At 52.8% G+C, this 20,731-nt stretch overlaps 1 protein-coding gene and 1 pseudogene across 1 annotated transcript in view; one reads left to right on the top strand and one right to left on the bottom strand.

The window, feature by feature from the left end:
- The window catches only part of LOC149336297 (calcium-activated chloride channel regulator 1-like), a 147,228-nt gene that overhangs the window by 44,170 nt on the left and 82,327 nt on the right, over nucleotides 1–20,731 (bottom strand). Inside the window, exons 7-8 of the mRNA XM_089552808.1 lie at nucleotides 16,773–16,887; nucleotides 1,692–1,916 (exon numbers count right to left, since the gene is read on the bottom strand). Of these exons, the coding sequence (XP_089408934.1) occupies nucleotides 1,692–1,916; nucleotides 16,773–16,887 (340 nt within the window). The remainder of the gene's footprint in view (nucleotides 1–1,691; nucleotides 1,917–16,772; nucleotides 16,888–20,731) is intronic.
- LOC149336298 (uncharacterized) lies at nucleotides 10,770–12,598 on the top strand (annotated as a pseudogene).

Raw genomic sequence — 20,731 nt, 5'->3', positions numbered from 1 at the left:
TCTTGCATCAGCTCCTATATATTTTAAACCGCTAGTTGTATCATGCCAAAGTCCCCGCCATTTCGCATCGTCGTCGTCAAATCCGCAAGCCCGATTCCGGAGCCGATATATAGACAACTACAGGCATACAAGTATACATAATGTTCCCTGCTCGGAGACAGGGTCACTCTAGCTTGTTCTCCCTCCACCGGCGACGGCAACCTCGGCTACCCGAGCCGCCGAGACGGATTAGTGGTTACGGCGCTGAGCTGCTGATTTTAAAGACGCGGGTTCGATCCCAACCATGGCAGTCGAATTTTGATGGAGGCGAAATTCGAATTCCGTTACTGTGCGATGTCTGTGCCTGTTAAAGAACCTCAGGTGGTCGAAGTTTCTTGAGCCGTCCACTACGGCCTCCCTTATAGCAGGAGTCCCTTTGGACGTTAACGTCCCAAAAACCGTTTAACAATGGTTATCCGAATGAGCATCGGAGGCCCTGAACCCGATCGTGACGCAAAGTATACTTCCCTTCTCTCGCGTATCCGCCTGCTCATCAGTGGTTAATGTGACTATTTGTTTTATATGTTATACGACTGTATCCTTTCTGGGTGACGTAATCATGCACGTGCTGCCACGCAGACACTTAATCGCACTATGAAGAGGATCAAGTAAAAGCAGAGTTGTTGAAGAACGGAGAGGAAATTGTGCTGTCCGTTGCCTACAAGGTATTTACCAAGGTAATCGCTAATACAGTCAGAACAACATTAAAGTTCGTTCAAACAAATGGTGACGCAGACTTTCGTAAACGATACTCGAAAATAGACCACATTAGCACTATCAATCAGGTGATACAGAAAAGCGCAGAATATAACCGACCACTATATATAGCCTTCATTGATAACCAGAAAACTTTACTTTGTGGAAAATTCTGCTGTCATGGACGCATTGCGGAATCAGGGTGTAGAAGAGTTATGTACAAATATTGGGCGATATCTATAAGCAAGGAAGAGGAGTTGGTTATAACTAACCCAGGGAGTTCAGCATAGGTTAAGGAGAAGGCAGCGAGCTATGAAAAGTAACATGGCAGGTGCAATGTTAAGAGATCGGAAGCGGGCGGAGTCGGTGGGGGAACAAAAGCTAGTTAACGACATCATAGTCAAACTCAACAGGAAGAAATGGTCTTTGACAGGGTGTGCGATTCGAAGGCAGGATAGCCTATAGTCCTTAAGGGTGACGGAGTGGATTGCAAGAGAAGGCAAGCATAGCAGGGGAAGGCAAAAAGATAGGTGGGCGGATGAGATCACTAAGTTTGCGGGAATGACGTGGCCGCAACTGACAAAGGACAGGGCTAGTTAAAGAGACATGGTAGAGGCCTTCCCCTTGCAGAGAGCGTAGTCGAGCTGATGACGATGATGAATTTGATGATGAACAGATATGAAGCAAAAATGCAAAGAATGCTTTTGGCGGTATATAAAAAATTGATTCATTGTAAAAGTGGTGGGAAAGATGCGCTTTTGTTCAGTGCAGTCTCCTGGCCGCATCCTATGCTAGGGCCTTCTCCATCGGACAGCCCGACACATATCAATTGCTAATATCCTGCCACGCCAAGGCCATGTAATCACGCAGGCCATACTGTGTTGCGATGCTTAATGGCGTTGTAGGCATAATTAGAGAAAAAAAAACTGCACACGCAAATAAAAAGATGGCCTTGCCTTCAGAGCCTTTCTGAGACCGGATCCAATGCTGGTGCCTCCATCGGCGTGAAGCCTGGTGATAGCATTCAAGAACCCCTGCCTGGTGGTCCCATTCACTGTCATCAGCGTGTGGACTACCGTGGAACTGGAGCTGTATGTAACGATGGCCACTCTTCGGGAGCCATCCTCGATGTCTGCTATGTACCGCTCTACCGCTTCTTTCAAAAAGCCGATGCGGCTTCCCTGCAGTGCGACAAAACTTTTGCTGAAATCTGTGGAGATACGAGCGCTCATCACATTACATCGTGTAGCTCACGGCAATGTTCCGAAATATTGTTGCGAAAGCAACACTACGCTAGTCGCCATTTCGCTGAACTCTGGAAAGGCGAAGCTGCGCATGCGCGAGGAGCGGGAGACGTCACTAGGCGCACAGCTGGCGCGCCGTGGCCCGCGCCGCTGCCGCGCGCTCCCCATCGTCTCGTCGAATGTCTCCTCTCTCGCTCTCTCTCCCTTACTGATGCGCAGTAGCGATTGCGCATCGCTATCTGTGTGGTTGCCGCCGCGGTGGCTCAGTGGCTATAGGGAACGTGCGCTTCCCAGGTGGCACTGCAGTTATTCCACTGTTCGACTAAAAACTGCTGCCGTCAGTCGCTTGGGCCGCTACAAACGCGAGGGCACATTCTGAACGATTAGAAGCCCGCGTTTGGTTGATAGCACTATCTGCCTCGCTTCTGTAGACATAACCCCGATAACTGACACGCACCACGTGTGGCTTCGACAGCGCGCAGAAGCTCATGCCAATAAGCTCAGGAAGGTGGCGTGGAATAGCACCAAGAGCGCCCCCAGAACTGCTTGCTCCTCTCGCTATGCTGTGTGTTAAGGCGGTGCAGTCGACACGGCAAACCTGAGCTGCGGTTCCCTATGGTGCTCGGCTGCTGACCCAAAGGACGCGGGTTCGATCCCGGCCGCGGCGGCTGGAATTTCTTTGGAGGAGAAATTCTAGAGGCCCGTGTACTGTGCGATGTCAGTGCACGTTAAAGAACCCCAGGTGGTCGAAATTTCCGGAGCCCTCCACTACGGCGTCTCTCATAGCCTTAGTCGCTTTGGGACGTTAAACGCCATAAACCAACCATATATAAAATTGGCAATGGCGTAGCTCTGCTCTCCGGCCGCTTATCTGTTTTTGTCAGCCTGCGTCCGCTTGAGCGGACGCGGTTGTTGCTGCGACGCGCATCTTTTCTCTTCTTTCTCGTCTTTCACTCTTTCCTTTTAACTCTCCTCTATCTGCACGTGGCAGCGGTGGTGGCTCGGCTCAAGCCAGTAGGCAAGTCGTGCAATTTCCTTTTCATCCTTCTCTCAGTAACGACAGCAACACAACAGCACCTCTGCTATGCCAGGATATACGTAGCGCGAGGTGAGGGCCAGGTGTCCACCTGAACCAGAGGGAAGGCGCATAACTGCCCTCTTGAAACAGTGGATACCACAACCATGCTTTAAGCTAAGTGGCGGTAGTGATTGGTGTGCGCAGCATGCGTCGGCATTCACAAAGTTATGCCAGAAACGCGGCGCTGAAGCCATATATGCCGTCAGCGTTCGTTGTGTACGTTGGCGTTAGAAACGTTTTACACTCCGATCATTTCAAGGAATGGAAGGCGAGCGCGCGCGCGGCGGGGCACGCCAGCTGTGCGCAGGGACGTCCCTTGCTACTCGCGAATGCACAGTATGGTCGTGCAAGAGCACGCGAAACGGCCACACTGTGAGCAGTGTAGCTCGCACAACAATACATGGCTACGCACAGGTGTTGCTTTCGCAATTCTCCAGATTTAACCAGAGCTAAGCCGTAGCCAATTTTTTAGTGTTCTTTTTTTTGTGTGTAAAAGACCCTAACATTTAAGCTGTAGAAGTTCTGTTAATTTTATTTTTTCTCAGAATAACAGAACAGAACCTTACTGTCCCTTGAGGCTTAACTTAGACATCTTACTTAGAATTTTCTGGCTTAATTTACACTGCATTTTCATTAAATGGGAAGAGATGGTGGCTGCATGGGAGAGACACCAGATTTTTTTTTTGTGCTATGTTCTCAGAATGTGCCGAAGACATTAGAAAACATCGGCCAGCATGTGCAATTCGGACACCGAGCAACCGAACGGCGTCTATGGCATCATAAATACAGCTGAGAGCTAGCATTAAGTGAGGCGTACAAGAGCTTCAATATAATCATCCCGTCCATATAATTGCTAGCTTGTCGTCGCATCCGGAATGCAAAGGAGTGAGCGAAAAGCTATTAGGCCGTGTTAGTCACACGTACGAAAGGGCTTTCCGCGCGTACAGCTCTTACGGGTGAGGAGCGCGCAACCACAGACATATGTGAGATTGCGAAGCATCCGTGTGTGCCTAGCGCGAGTAGACATCTCCGCGGGATTATCTGGCAAGACCTAAAACAAGTAAGAGTGCCAAATGAGAGGCGACATCTAAAACGCGCTGCTGGGTTCCGTTGGGCAGCGCCGTGCCTTCACTGCGAAACGCAAAGAAATGGAACTCCTTCGAGGCCGGCATGCGAGATGCACACCGGTGAACGGAAATTCCAGTGCGCTGTTAAGAAGGGGAAGAAGTGTTCAGCTCCCGCGGTGGTGAAAATATTTTTAATGAAATGGTTTAGGAGGTTGTAGCCGTGGTTGGGGCTCTCAGTCCGGAACCCCATTGGCGTAGGCTGCTGTCCGGGCTCTTTCGATGAGTTGCTTTTGACTCTTTCCGTCCGAGCTGGACAGAGCTGCCTCCCACCCCTCCTGCGTTGGCTGGTTATTAACAGTGATCGCCTGATTTCGTGGGCAGGCCCATACCATATGGTACAGGTCCGCCTTCTCCCTGCAGAATTTGCATTGTGAGTCAAATGACTCCGGATCCATGGCATGTAGTCTTCGTGGGTTGTTGTAAGTGTTGGTCTGTAGCTTTCGGAGGTGTTGTTCCTCCCCTTTATCTAGTGTCTTAGCCGGCGGAGGGTAGACCCGACGGGATAATCTTAAGTGCTGAAGTATGTCATTGTAAGTTAGTAGTGGGGTAGGAGGTTCCACGGTATCCGCACTGGGTGCCCGGGGGAGAAATGCTCGGGCTGAGGCATGTGCGCTCTCGTTCCCTGGGATGCCCTGGTGACCTGGTACCCATATTAAGTGTTTATGTGTGGGTTGGTAGCCACGGATGTAGCTATCTTGCAGGATTTTAGCTGCTAGCGGTGCGACCCTGCTCCTGAGGTAATTGCGATACGCTGTCTGTGAATCTGTGAGAATGTATATTGAGCTAGTGTGTGTTGCAGCTAGAGCAATCGCCACTTCTTCCGCAGCCAGTATGTCCTGGCTAGCCAGTACTAGTCCGTCGACTGTTGTATTTTGGTGCACTACCGCGACGGCCGTCATTCCCTGCTCGGGACCCGCAGCATCGACATAGAACACACCCTCGCGCCCGCCGTAGTGTCTTTTCATGGCTTCGGCTCGTGCTTGTCGTCTTGACTGGTGAAAATCAGGGTGCATATTCCTGGGTAGTGGAGCTGCCTTGAGTTGTTCTCTCCATGAGGCTGGGATGTCGGTTTTGGTGTCTAGCTGTCGGGGGCAATTCATGTTTAAATCACTCAGGACTTGTCGGCCAGTTCGAGTTGTGGAGAGCCGTACCACCTGCGCCGTAAGGTGTGCCTCTATCAGCTCATCGATGGTGTTGTGCACACCCAGTCGCAAGAGCCGGTCCGTCGATGTCGCAAGAGGGAGTCCCAGTGCCTTCTTGTAGGCAGTTCTGATTATGATGTCGAGGTTTTTGATGTCACGCTTCTTAAGGCGGAGGTAGGGCGCTACGTAGACGACGCGGCTTACAACGAAAGCCTGCACCAGTCGCAGAGTATCGTCTTCTCGCATCCCCGATTGGCGCGTCGTTATCCTGGCGATCATCCTGGCGACTTGCTCGCTCAGGAGCCGTAGTTTCTGGAGGGCAAGAAGGTTGTTGCCGTTGTTATTTATGTACAGACCCAGTATCTTCATGGTCTGAACTTCCTTGATGGGTGAGTTGTCTACGCGGATATTGATGGTGTCTTGATTCTTGCGTTGACGGAAAACTATCAGTTCGGATTTTTCGGGGGAGCACGTTAGTCCACACGCCCGGGCATAATTTTGAACTGTTGTCGCCGCGGTTTGTAGTTGTTCTTCAATCATTCCCATACTTCCCGTGGTTGTCCAGATGGTTATATCATCAGCGTACAGGGCGTGGCGTATGCCCTGTACCTGATTGTGAAGAGGTGGGAGATTTAGGAGTGCAATGTTGAAGAGAAGTGGGGATAGTACTGCCCCTTGCGGAGTGCCTCTCGTGCCCATCTTCACTTGCGTTGTGTGTTTTGAGCCGATGCTGATGTTGACGGTTCTGTCCGTAAGGAAATCGCCGATGTACGAGTAGGCTCGCTGTCCGCAGTTCATGCTGTGGAGGTTGTTGAGGATTGTGGAGTGTTTGACATTGTCAAACGATCCCTTGAGGTCAAGTGTTAGAAGCGCTCGGTTACTGTTTGTGCGTACGGGATCAATGACTTGACGTTTGATTTGCAGAAGCACATCATGGGTGGACAAGTGTGCCCGGAATCCAAACATCGTGTGTGGCAGTAGCTCATTGTCCTCAAGATAATTGGAGAGACGGGTGTGGACTGCCTTTTCTATGAGTTTGCCTGCGCACGACGTGAGGGATATGGGGCGCAGGTTTTCAATGCTGATTTTCTTGCCGGGTTTGGGAATAAAGTGTACATTGGCTGTTTTCCATGCTTGTGGAATGGTGCCGGTACGCCAACATTCATTTATGTAATCCGTGAGTTGCTGCAGAGCCTCCGTGCCGAGGTTGGCCAGAAGTCCGACAGTAATTTTGTCTTGTCCCGGGGCTGTGCCTCGGCGCATATCTGCTAGTGCTGCGATGATTTCCTCTGAAGTGAAATCTCTGTCTAGGTCTTCGTTCGGTTCCCCACGGTACTCCTTATTGTAGGGTTGTGGGTCTCGCGCGGTGCAGATATAGCGACGCGTGAGTTCATCCACGAGTTCATGATCCGTGCCTTGAAAGCTGTGTAGGGCTCGATGCAAATTTCTGTGTTGTTCACTCTTCGCTTTCGGAGGGTCAATTAGGCATCGCAGAAGGTTCCATGTAGCCTTGGTGTCTAGGTGGCCTTTGAGGGATTCGCACTTCGTTAGCCAATTGGTGCGAGCGAGGTCCCATGCGTATTGGTCTGCTTGAATAGTAAGCTTGGCTATTCGAAGTCTTAGTTTCCGATTGTGTCTTTGTTTTTTCCACCGTTTTATAAGACTACGTCTTGCTTCCCAAAGGTGTAGGAGGTGGTTGTCAACAGCTGGGTGGTCCTCCGTGGTGGCAAGAGACTTTGTGAGCTTTTCTTTAAGGTCGAGAATGGAAGCCGCCCAATCTTCGTAGCTGGTTATTTGTTCGGATGTGGTTAGTTTGGTGTCCTTTCTGAATGTCTCCCAGTCTGTAATTGTGGCTTGCCCTCGTGGTTTGCTGTGCTTGTTGCTTTCGAAGATGGTCTGCAGCACGTAGTGATCGCTGCCTAGGGTCTCTCCTGTATTGAGCCACTCATAGTTGCGGGCATTGCGGACGAGCGTGAGGTCGGGAGAAGTATCCCGCGTTACGCTGGTGCCGACTCGCGTCGGGTGCTGCGGGTCCGTGAGTAGGGTCAGGGCCATGTCAGCGATGGCGGATGCTAGTTTTCTGCCTTTCGTGTCTTCCCTGGGGTATCCCCATAGGGGGCTAGAAGCATTAAAGTCGCCAACTATAGCTAGGGGAGCTTTTTGGGCTTCTCTTAGGGCTTTAAGAAAGATCACGTCGAAGGCTACGCGGTGCTGTTTGGGGCGACTATATATATTGAGTATATAGGTACCCTTGCTGTTTCTGTGCTGTGGCAGTATTTTTATGAAGGTATATTCAATGTCGCTGTCTAGATTAAGGTCTACAGTGATTGCCGTGCATGATTTGTGGACCAAGATGCATGTCGTGGAATTTGTTTGATGTGTTGAGTATCCTCTGATCTTAGCCTCCATATTCACTTCTTGCAGGGCTATTATTTGCGGCGTATCGGGATGAGAGTCTATGTATTGCTGTAATGTTTCCCTCTTCCGTTTTAGTCCCCTGCAGTTCCACTGTAGGATAGTAAGTTTATGTCTACGTTGTGGAGCCATGCTGAACACTAGAAACTTGTGCCTCATCATGTGATGCGCCCTCAGGTTGTAGATCTGGCTGAGTGCTTGGTAGACGACGAGTTCCCATTTTACCTTGCAGCTTTGTGCCTCTGTTGTGAGAAACATCTGATAATTCCTGAAGTTTGCGGTCAATTCTGATCTCCTGCGATTGCATCCTTATTAAAACTGGTTCGAGGTTTTCCATCATGGGTTTAATAACTGATTCGAACATACTTTTGATTGTTGTCTCGATCATAATTTGTAATTTATTTTCAATGAGGTCTTGAATTGTTTTTTCCAAGCGAGTGATGCGTTCCTGGGTTTGGGGGTGCTCTGTATATTGCTGCTTTAGTGCCTGCGATGGTGGTGCCTGCGGAGTTGGTGCCTGGTGGGGTGCGTCTGGTGTAGTTGCTTGCCTCTCGGGGGTGCTAGCATCTGACTGGTGTGGAGATGGAGGGTGTAGCTCTGCCCTATCTTCTTCCATCGGACATGCCTGTTGCGTCGATGGAGGTAATGTGTTGTTTGGATTGACTGCGATGACTAACTGCTGTTTCAATGTGCTATTTTCTGATTTTAGTTGTTCAATCTCTGCTTTAAGTCGTTTGTAAGCCAACGCTTCGGGGGAGGAGGCAGCTTCATCTACCCAGCTCACCTTGCTGCCGTTGCGCTGCTCCTTGTTATGGGGTCCTGTTGTCTTCTCGGCTGGACGACTGCCGTTGTTGTGCGACACATTATCGGTAGTCCCAGGTCCATTGCTTGAAGAGCGTGAGCCGGGTGGTGCTGAGTTGTTGCTGGACTGGTCCTGGTGGGTCAGTCGGTCCCCGCTGCTCGATGGACCTCTGCTGCCGGACCGGCTCCGAAGCCTGGATCTTGACCGGTGGTTGAATTCTCCTGTCTTGGGCTTGGTTTTTTGTGATGTTCGGTACTTGTACTTGCACTGATTCGACCCCATGGGATGTGGACCTTCGCAGACCGTGCACTTGGGTTGGCAGTCGTGGGATTCTGGAACATCTTGCTGACCGCACTGCGGACATCTTGACTTCGAAGGGCAAGGGCAAACATCCACCCGGTGTCCAAGTTTCCCGCACAGTGCGCAGGCTGGCGTTGTTTTCTTGTATAGGCGTACTGGAACCGCTTCACCGTAGTAGAAGACGTGAAACGGAACCTTTCTTCCTTCAAACGTGATGGCCGCCACGTTGGAGGAACCTAATTTTCTCACGCTCACCACTGGTGCGTCCGGGGAGCGAAGCGCGTTCGTGATGTCTTCGTTGGAAACCCTCGGGTCCACTTGTATTACTCCTTTGCAAGCAAGTGTCGTCGGAGGGGCGGGGGTAGGAGTACACTGCCTGTGCCTTGTCCCCAAGCTGAATTTCGTGAATTGCCAGGATCTTTCTGATTATTTGGGCGTCTCGCACTCCGACGACGATGATGTTCTGTTCCCATATGGGCCAAACGCTGAGCTCGGCTGAGCCCTTGTCGACGCCAACAGCAATGTGCAAGGCGTTTCCGACCGCGTTGCTTCCCCTGAATTTGCTGAGATCCAGCGTTCCTTTAGGTTTGATTATGATCACTGCATCTTGCTTGTCCAGACGCGGCTGCGGAGGAGGCTTCCAACGCTTGACTTGCGTGCGGGGCGTCTGCTGCAGCGGCGTATCCCCTGCCGCGGTGACGCGTCCATCTGGCGTTCGACCTTTTTGCAGTGCCGAGTGGTTGTCACGGGCTGATGCGCGTTCCCACTCTTCTATCTTGCGTTGGATAATCGCCTCCGTAACCTTGTCGAAAACTGGGGTTTTCGCCTGCGGCATGGTGACAATCTGCATCCCCTCCGGGTCGTATCCCATCAGGGTCGTCATGGTTTGCGGCAGAATTTGCCCGCGGAGCCGCGGCGGGCAGCTGAGTCGTGGCATAACTGTTAGGCTTAGCAACTCGCGCGATCCGCTTGGTCTTCAAATTCTCGAAGGATTTGAGAAAACGGTCCCACCTGCACAAGGGTGGGTGGTCTCCTCGTTGTTCTGGAAGTGTAGCCAGATGGTGTCGCAGCGCTTCGGCAAATGCTTCGGGAAAGGATCATAAAATTCGGCGGAGCCGACGTGAGACACGTCCGCTCTTCCCGACTGCTGAGGCGCGCCCCGCTCTTCAGCTCCCGCATTGTGCTCGACTGCACAGAACTGCTGCTCTGCTGGCAGAAATGCATCCGTTGGAGGTTGAGGCACTTGCAATACACGTTGCATGATGGCGTACGCGGGAGAGTGCCTCGGCTGCAGAATGGCGCCAGGTAAGCACTACACGACACACCTCAGGCATTAGCGGACCTCAAAGCAGCACAAGTAAATGTTGCGTTGCTTCGCGAGCTCACCCAGCTCGTTGGTTGGTTGGTTGCGACTCGACTGGCTTCGCTTAAATACTCGCCTTGGATGTAACTGGCTACTGCACTGACCATGCTCGGCGACAGATTGCACGGATAAGCATACGCGAGCAGTACCAATTCAGTTAAGTAAGTACGGCCACGTGGCGCCTTTTTGTGGTCACCGCGTACGTGTGAATAAAAGCGCTCCTGATGACGCCCAGGTGGTCGAAATTATTCCGTAGACCTCCACTACGGCACCACTTTCTCTCTTTCTTGATTCGCCGCTAGGGGGCCAACGGGATCGGATGCCTGCAACGTCGGCTCCGGCAAACGGTACGTGCTTTTCCTACCCAATCTATCCTACGGCCACTAATCTGCTCGAAAACCGACATAACTGCCTAAGGAGGACAGGAAAGCCGCCCATTACGGGCAAAATCCGACCTATTTTGAGAGAAGACCAATTATCGGACCGAGACGCCAAGCCGCACAGCTAGGCCGCACTAGGATTCCTCCCCTCCGTCGACTCCGTCGGCGACGGCAGCCGTTGTCATGGAGGTAACGGTTGAAGGCCGCACTATCACCGCGGAAGAGAAAAACTCAAGCGACTGGACACCGGTGCTGTATAAAGCCTACGCCTCCCGACCAGCCAGTTCGCCGAAACCTTACCGCTCTGACAACGCTACCTCAGACGCAGCTCACCCGAACGCCAACAACGCGTCGCGCCACGCAGCAGCCGTAACCGGCAGCGGCAAGACGCAGGCCCGTCTACCACCTGCGACTAAGGAGGCTAGCCTCACAGTACAGCGGAGCAAGCAGCTGCCACCACTCCCACCTAACGCTATTCGAGTAGTCATTCGCCCGCGAGGTGAACTACGACTCCTAGTGTCCCAGCACCCCGGCTCCTGAAGACAGTGCAGACCCAGCTCGATATCATTCCACCGGACGACTTCTGCCTGCGCATCCACCCGACCAACAATACTTTCACCATGGCAACCACACATTTCCCAACCGTCGAGACTCTCAAGACACTGACCTCTCTCACCCTCGGAGGCAAAACATATCCCTGCGCGGCATACGTAGCACCACCACCGGGGGCTACCAGAGGAGTCATCACGAACGCCTATGACGACGAGACGCCGACGCAACTGTACCATGACCTGGTCAAAAGAAATCCTGAATACACCATTCTAGCAGCACGACGCATGGGAAAGACACACTCCATCCTAATCACCTTCGACGAAACCACAGTCCCTCACTCCATCAAATACATGGGAGCCATCCACCGCTGCACCCCAAACCGTGGCAGTCCGGATGCCTGTACAAACTGCAGACAGCCGGGTCACCACCACGACGTATGCCCGAGTCCCAAGACAAATACCTGCCCCCGTTGTGGAACACAACACTCCCAAGAAGACACACTTTGCACGCCCAAGTGCATTCTGTGTGAGGGCCCACACCTGACAGGCACGGGATCCTGCAAGGGACGAAACCTCCCCCATCCACGGAAACAGCCAAACCACCCACAAACGCAGCAGCACGACTTGGTCCTATCCAGAGAAAATTTTCCCCATTTGTCATCCGGACTCCCACAGCCCAACCAAAACAAACCAGCTTGGTCAGTGCCGTTGAAACAAGTCTCGGACACCTCTGCGTCTTCACGCAGGCACACGACATCCTTGACTGCACAACCCAGTCTACAACGAGCCCTGGCAAAATCTCAGGAGGAGGCAGCAGCCGCTAAAGCAGAAGCTACAGCAGCCCGAGCAGAAGCCGCTGCCTTGCGTCAACACATCGCCAAGCTGGAAGCCCAGATAAGTGCTCTTGCCGCTGGTTCTACCCTTCCACGTGCTCCCGCTCCTACCACATCTTAAACTACTCCTCCCAACCCGCCTACCGCCGATACCTCGTCCTCCCACTCCGAGCCTAATTCCTCTCCTGATTTGCTGGCAATGCAGGCTGACACTGATTCCTTTACAAATTCACCTCCGTGCACAACGCCCCCTCCCTCCAAACCCATCTCATTAAACAACATACCAACCCTGCTTGAATCATTTGCAGCTCGCTTTGAGGCAAAATTGCAGGACGCTATAACTCGCATCAACGAGGAATGCACACCCATCAAAGACGCAGTAATCCGCATAACACAAGACAACGCTATTCTTAACCACCGATTCGATGTGCTAACGCAAGGATTCTCTGAACGCTCTAACTATATTGAGTCCCGACTCCCAAAGCGTGACCCCACACCAAACACACGCAAGAAGCCTAAAGCACCAGAGGAACAGGCCAACCCTATCCCTACCATAGTTCAGGGCTCCCAACCCCCTGTTACAGCTCCGTCCTTTATAGATTGTCATGATGGCAGTTCCACTCCGTAATCTTACACTCTGGCAGTGGAACTGCCGGGGATTTGGTCAGAAGCGTCACGTAATCCACCAACTGCTGTCCTGCGCTACAGGACCCGACATCCTTCCCCTGCAGGAACCCTCAAACCCCCTCACCCTACCCGGCTATGCTCCTGTTCTGCCCCTATCCCCCACACCCACTCGGGTAGCATTTCTGGTTCGTCGTTCAATCACCACCATCTCCCATTCCATAGTGATTGAAGACATTGATCACCTTCTTATTGAGCTTGTGCCGCAAAACGCTCGAGCGAACAGTGTCTTCATCCTGAATGTACATAGCCACCCTAAGTGCATTCAAGGTAACTCGAACGCCTCTTTACCCTCGCGAAGTGCATAGCCAACAAGTGCCCCTTACTCGTCGTGGGAGACTTTAACGCCCCATATACAGCCTGGGGTTACCCACACGACACACCGAAAGGACGTCGGGTATGGTTAGCCGCGCAACAAGCCGGTCTCTCCCTGCTCACAGACCCCACCTCTCCTACACGCACGGGAAACAGTGTCTGTAAAGACACTACGCCAGACCTCATGTTCGCACATCTACTCCCTCACGCCACATGGTGCAACACACAAGAGAATCTTGGTAGCGACCATTTCATCATCGAGATTCTCTTACACATTCAACTACATCGCAGGCCTCCCAGAGGCTCCACTCTTACAAAGTGGGACTCTTTCCGCTCATGTAGAACAGCACGCACTTTCGTCCCCATCACGGACATCACCGCGTCGACCAAGAAGCTAAGCGATGTCCGATCCGTAACTTGTACTGTGCCCGAAGACTGCCCAAACGACACAATTGACTCCCGCCTCCTACATTTATGGGAGGCTAAAACAGGCCTAGAGCGCCGCTGGCAAAGGCAGCGATGGAACCGGACACTTCAGCGTCGCCTCGCCCGCCTTAACAAAGAGATAGAAACACACGCAGCGAATCTTTCACGTCAAAACTGGGAATCTATCTGCAACAAGCTTGATGGCAATATGAGTGTGCCTCAGACCTGGAACCTTTTTCGGCAGTTAATAGACTCCACTCACTCTAAGACTACCCAGAGACACGCCCTCACCAAGCTCATGCACACTTCAGATATACCTCCACCAGACCTCCTCCAAGACTTTCGATATCAATACTTCCCCACATACCCTCCTGCACACCACCCTGATTATGCAGGCACTCCTTACGACCAGCTTGACCAACCTATTACAGAAGCAGAGGTACAGGCTGAACTCCAGACACTTAACACGTCCTCAGTTCCCAGCCCAGACGGGGTATATAACAAAGCCCTCAGGAATCTCAACGCACAATCCATTGCTGCACTTACAGAATACTTTAATGAGTGCTGGCGACTGGGCACCCTCCCACCACAATGGAAAGAGGCGAGAAACATTTTCATACCCAAACCTGGCAAACCTCTGCTTACTTCTAACCTCAGACCCATCTCCCTCACATCTTCTGTTGGCAAACTCATGGAGCATGTACTCCAGCGCAGGCTTTGCCAATACCTAGAAAGCAACAATCTCATGCCCACTAGCATGTTTGGATTTCGACCAGGGCTTTCCACACAGGACGTCTTCTTGCAGCTAAAACATCACATTCTCGACTCACAGAGCTCCAACACTAAAGCTATCGTAGGGGTGGATCTCACTAAGGCATTTGATAACGTTACACACTCAGCTATCCTAGAAAACCTTACGACCCTGGGAGTCGTCGCCAGGATGTACAACAACATCCGAGACTTCCTCAGCCACCGCACAGCCACGCTTACCTTCGGCGACCACAGCCTACCAGGGATCACGCTGGGAGCACGAGGTACGCCCCAGGGAGCCGTCCTCTCCCCTATTTTATTCAACATAGCACTTCTTCACCTACCACAACAGCTAGCTCAAATTCCCGACATCCATTTCAGCCTCTACGCCGACGACATCACTGTCTGGGCAAACCATGGCAGCGATGCCGAAATAGAAGAACATCTACAATTGGCACTAACCACCATCGACGCATATGTACGGGAGCGCGGCCTGACCTGCTCCCCTTCAAAATCGGAGCTTTTCCTCTACCGGCCCAACCAACACGATTCAGTCGATGCACCCATCTCCCTCGCCCTAGGTACCCATCCCATCCCACTAGTACACAAAATCCGCGTGCTAGGACTGGTTCTGCACTCCCACGGTGCGCACGGAGAAGTCATAAAGACACTTCAAACACACGCTCAACACACCACACGACTGATTCGCCGCATAGCCAACTGCAGGGCTGGCCTACGCGAGCGAAACACGACTCGCCTCACCCAGGCTCGCCTCACCCGCCTCACCCATAAGCCGCACAACATATGCCCTTCCATACCTACCCCTCAAACAGAAAGAGAGAGACCGGGTTAATGCGCTCCTACATAGTTGCACCAGAACGGCTCTACGTCTTCCCCCCAGCACATCCAACGACCGACTCCTCAAACTCAGTGTACACAACACCTTTGAGGAGCTAAAAGAAGCTACCTTTATGGCACAACTATCCCGTCTATCCAGCTCAGAGGCTGGTCGTACTTTATTGTCTCAGTTGAGCCTGACCCCAATTACAGAGCCTACCGAGGGGGTCCCCCTTTCTGCTACCCTCCGCTCTAACCTCAAAGTAACCGCCATCCCCAAGAACATGCACCCTGAGCGAGACAGGGAACGCAGAGTAGCAAGGGCTCGGGCCCTTCAAAAACAGTATAGCGAGGACCATGAGGTGGTCTACGTGGACGCAGCGGAATATACGACAGGCTCCCGTATGGCCCTGGCGGTAGCCGACAATAATGCAAAGCTTCTAACCTCCAGCTCAATCATTACCAATTCGACCACAGAGGCAGAAGAGGCAGCCATCGCGCTTGCTCTCATTTCTACATCTGCCACAAAAATTATCTCCGATTCCAAATCTGCAATTTTAAATTATGCCAAGGGCTACATATCCAGCACCGCTGCTCGTTTACTACGTTTCTGGCAGCCCCGGCGCCTCATCACCCTCATCTGGACGCCAGTACTTGCTGGCCTCCCTGGCAACGAGGAGGCTCATTCCCTAGCCCGAGGTCTCACATTCCGGGCAGGAGTCGAGCCCCCTCTACGAGCCTCGGAGCGCCTGCTCTCCTTCCGTGATATTCTCTCGTACTACCGAGACAAACGAAGGGAATACGCACCCCCAGCTCCATCCCTCACCATAGCGCAGGCTGCACATTGGCGACAAATACAAACCCGAACTGCTCCATACCCAATACTGCTGCATGCCCGATACCCAGACCAATTCCCGTCATCATGCAAGCTTTGCGGCAAACCAGGAGACTTCTTACACACCCTCCTCACATGCCCCACCTTCCCTCATCCCCCATTACCAACCGCGGCGGAGTCTTACTGGGAGTCTCTTCTGACCAGCTCGTCCGCTCAAGACCAGCGCCGGATCATCTCCAGCGCTCACAGGATTGCGCTCCAGGGGCTATCCTTCGCGCTGTAGGGATGCCTCCCTCTCACATTGAGGAGGCATCCAAGTGCCATGTAGGGGGCTTCGCCCCCACCATTTACATCATTGGCAATAAAAGTTTCCACCACCACCTTCTCTCTTTCTTCTTTCACTCCTACCTTCCTCCCTTCCCTTAAGGCGCGGTTCAGGTGTCCGCCGATATATTTGTGACACTGCGCCATTTCCTTTCCTCAAAAAGCAATTTACCAATTTACTGGCGCGCGCTTAGCGCCATGCGGTTCCGTGAAGTCTCTACAAACGTTTAATAAAGCTGTATTTAACTGCGGCTCTTGATGGTATTGCGTGAAACCCACTACTTGTGAAGTCATAACCGCCCTCTGGCTGGCGAAATTGAAGCTGCAATGCAATTAAATTTCATCGTGAATTGTATGTAAAGCGCAGCGTAAATTCACATCTCAATGCATGCGCACTGCTTTACACATTATTCCACAGTAAGAACCCGCGGCGGAATATTTTCCGCCTCTACACGTTTAACAAAGAAAAAGCCAGTTTCATGGGAAAACACTAGAGATCTGTGTAAAAGTTTGCTGAAATTATATGCGAACTCAGTGCTTATTGGGGCCCTGTGGGCGCCGTGTGATCGTTACAAGGACGCCGTGCACCTCTTCACACTCACGCAAATGACCGCCAAAAGAGTGTGCTCACGCTCATGCTTGCCGAAACGTCCAGCACCAGCACCACGCGTTGGGCGAGGCCTTCTTTCTGCTGCGCTTCGTCGAAGGTCACCTTGATTCGCTTTGACATGTCCGGCCTTGAGAGGCTGGAATAAGAAAACAATGTTCATTCGTTCGTTCCTTCGTACGCTTGCTCACTAGCTCGTTCAATTTATTCGCGAGGATTCTGTATTCATTAGCCTCCAAACGATAATAAGAGCCGGAAAAGTCGGGCGGGCACCTTTAGGCTTGGTTTGGTTCATTGGGGTTTACGTCCCAAAGCAACTGAGGCTACAAGGGACGCCGTAGTGAAGGGCTCCGGAAATTTCGACCACCTGGAGTTCTTTAACGTGCTCTGACATCGCACAGTACACGGTCCTCTAGAATTTCGCCTCCATCGAAATTCGACAGCCACGGCCGGGATCGAACCCGCATTTTTCGGGCCAGTAGCCGAGTGCCATAACAACTTAGCCACCGCGGCGGGGCGGGCGGGCAGTTTTATGAAACAAGTTGTCATAGCTGCCATTGAACGCTATCTGGATTGGTACTTTCTTTTGCACTGCTTTCTTTATTTATTAATTTCCACTAGTATTAGTGGCAAATCTACAAGTAGAAGGAATGGGTTAGAAAACAGGTGGCTCTAAATGACGACATTTGTTTTATTACCTGCGGCAATTTTCCAGAATACTTAAACCAGGGGTTCTCAAACTGGGTTCCGCGGAACACAGGGGTTCCGCGGGCTGTCTTCTTGTGTTCCGCGAGAACCCTCACCGGCCCTGACCCGGCAGCTGATATGAGACTGGCTCTGAGTGCTACTGAGCCACGCTTTGACTTGCTCTTAAAAGGGAAGCAGTACCACCCATCACATTAGTATTTGTGTTAATCTGTGCAATAAACATTTAACCTCTGCAACTTTCCCTTTGCAAAAATGCACTCGACAACATTGCTGGTAAGTGAAAGCAGAAGGGGGGGGGGGGGGGGGGTTCCCTGGAACTTATTGAAGGCTTTTGGGGTTCCTCCAGGCAAAAAAGTTTGAGAACCCCTGACTTAAACAATCGTACATTAAGAGAAAATATTGTTCGAGAGAACTTTCGCGTACGCCGCTGTATTGTGTAGTTGGGCTAATATAGTTTAGTGCTTGATCTTTTCTCTTTAAACGAGAGAGCTCCACTCGGCTACCTCACTCGCGTTGTGCCCCGCCGCGGTGTCTCAGTGGTTATGGCGCTCGGCTGCTGACCCGATAGACGCGGGTTCGATCCCGGGTGTGGCGGCTGAATTTCGATGAAGGCGAAATTCTAGAAGCCCGTCTGCTGTGCGATGTAAGTGCACGTTAAAGGACCCCAGGTGGTCGAAATTTCCGGAGCCCTTCACTACGGCGTCCCTCATAGCCTGACTTGCTTCGGGACGTTAAACCCCAATAAACCAAACCAATAAACCAATCACTGGCGTTGTGTCCCGCCTGTTAACAGTGCTGGCTCGCGCCAAGCGCGCTCACAGCAGCTGGACCAATCGGAACGCTGCGCGCGCCGCACATGCTCACATGTGGCCGGTCAAATCATCAGCTTGCAAGCGCTCGCTAGCCGAGTGAGAATCCATTGCGGGCAGCGCTGCTATAGCGAAGGTAAATAAAACGTCGACTCAGAAGTGATGGGCTCTCGCAGGCTACCATTACCCACACAAGAGGAGCTCCTTTCCAAAATTGGCTGTGGCTTAGCTAAGGTTAAGCCTGCATAAGCGAAAAGCTCTCGCTGCTGTTACGTTTCGCCTTCGTCGTGAGGAAAAATCGGCTCGGTTCCAGCGGAATGCCGACGAGTCACGAAAGGCACGCGGGGTCAACGCCTGGATTAGCCACGCAAGCGGTTTCAGTAATCCACCCCGCAACTGTCCAGCCCAGCTCTGCAGTGCACCTTCCTCTACAGAAAGAAGTTAGCTGCCACGGTCGGCAGTACTTGACATTCCAAGGGGCCCGGGTGTCAGCTGGGTCCAGTCATCAAGTTTGACAGCAGCGTCCGTCTACTAGGAAGAAGTTAACAGCGAGTGTTTCTCCTGCACCGCATGGACTTGCATGTAGCCTGGACCCTGCACGTGCGACCACATGAAAAGCGCGGGAACGCCGCTCTACGACATTCCGGTGTCTGCGCGACGTAGACGGCATCCTCTACATCTCGACACGTGACGGGGGTGTGTTCCCTAATGAAAGGGTGTGTGATGGGTGCCACAGTGCACTTTTCAGGACACTCCTTCCTCGACAAGCCCGGCCCCCACCTAGGGAGTCCAGGGAAAGGGAACGCTATAAAACTCGGCGCCGAGTACGGCCGAGTAGCTCCTGACCATCGAGCTCATCACCATGTAGTTTCTCATCAACTCCTTGTTTTCGAGACTCTCTTACTGATACGTTCTCTCAGTTGCTGTTTGTATATAATGTAAATTTACCTGTATAAAGTTCGTCTTGTCTTTCCTGTAACCTCGTCTCCGACCTTCCTCATTCCCCTCTCCGGCACGACCATGCTACCTGATCCGTAACAACTGGTGGCAGCGGTGGGATGCTGCTACCACGACTCGTAACAACTGGTGCCAGCGGTGGGATGCTGCTACCACGACCTGTAATACTGCTTTTCAGCCAGCTCCGAAGCTACAACTTCTCGATCGGTGTTTCTGCGCCGTCCAACTGTTGCTTCTTCTTGTTCTTCCATGGCGAGTGTCTGCGCCTGTTCAATGGGCAAGCGCGCTTTATATACTTGTTTCAAATGTGCGCTGCGCACGGCTGCGGCGAAAGGTCGAACGGTGGCGAGGATGGCCGCCTCTGTTATGGCCGCCGCCGCCGCTCACGCGTTCTCGCAACGCCTTGCGAAAGAGCCTTCTCCTCGTGGGACGGCGGCGGCGACCGCGCGGCAGCGGCGAAGGGTAAAATGGTGGCGAGGAGGAGAAGCGGCGACGCTCAGACGACGCAGTCAGCGCGCGGCGGCGACGACGGCTGCAGCAGCAGCGGCCACGTGCGCTCCGCGTGACGTCGCTCGATTTCGCGCATGCGCAGCTGTGCCTCAAATTTATCAAGGCACACGCCAGACATGGTTTTGACGAGCCTAGTGAAGGTTTTCGTTTCAAAAACGTCGACGCGCCGCCGCCAAGTGCCGCGGAATGCAGTGAAGCGTGACGATTGGAAGCAACAGCGCCCACAGCCGGTTCAGAAAGTTGCCGGCGCCGATGCGCAGCGAAAGCTGAGTAGAAAGGGCGCTTAGAGCAGATGCGAGAAGACCCCGATAATGGCGCACCAGCGAAACCACCGATGAACAGCAGGAAGGGCTCGAAAATAGGCTTGAAATGACGCATCGGCGTGCGCCAGAACATTCATTACTGCGGCTTCGATGCCTACTGTGCAGAGAACAATATGCAGAACGGGTTCGGAGTATATTCGAGCGAGATCCGCTAGGTGGCGCCGCCCTGGTTAGCTGGCTGACTATCGTGCTCCGTTTTTCACCTGCCCCTGGCCTGGTCCAGGGCCTTGCCCGTCCCTGGATTTACAGTCCATCGCGTCAGGAAGACATCCGCACCACGAGGACACCATTCGCATCACGGCCCGCTGTCGAGCTGGCGCTCCAAGCGCCTCCAAAAATCTGCTGCGGCGCGGCGCCTCACTAACCCTAACGCGCCGCGCCTGCACCTCTGGCATGCAGCGTCTCAACAAGCCCCTGAAGCCGAGACCCACCCATACCTCGCCGGTGTCAACTTCTTCCTACGCGGCCGCCGCGGGGCCTACTCCGACCACGCTTACAGCCATGTCTCAACCGGCTGCGTTCAACACCGGCCACACCACCGCGCCCATTCCCGTCGCGTTCACCGACGCTGGGAGCTCCGAATCGACAGCCGCAACGCAGCCGGCAGCGTTCGTCACCGCCGCGGCGTCCACTGCTGGCCAACTCCACGCATTAAGGGAAGCCAAGAGCTTCGGGC

This window comes from Amblyomma mixtum, chromosome 7 (assembly GCF_055824585.1).
Source record: "Amblyomma mixtum isolate Tamu chromosome 7, ASM5582458v1, whole genome shotgun sequence".
Lineage (NCBI taxonomy): Eukaryota > Metazoa > Arthropoda > Arachnida > Ixodida > Ixodidae > Amblyomma > Amblyomma mixtum.
The sequence above is the reverse complement of the archived record's forward strand: the minus strand, read 5'-3'. Positions and strand labels throughout refer to the sequence as shown.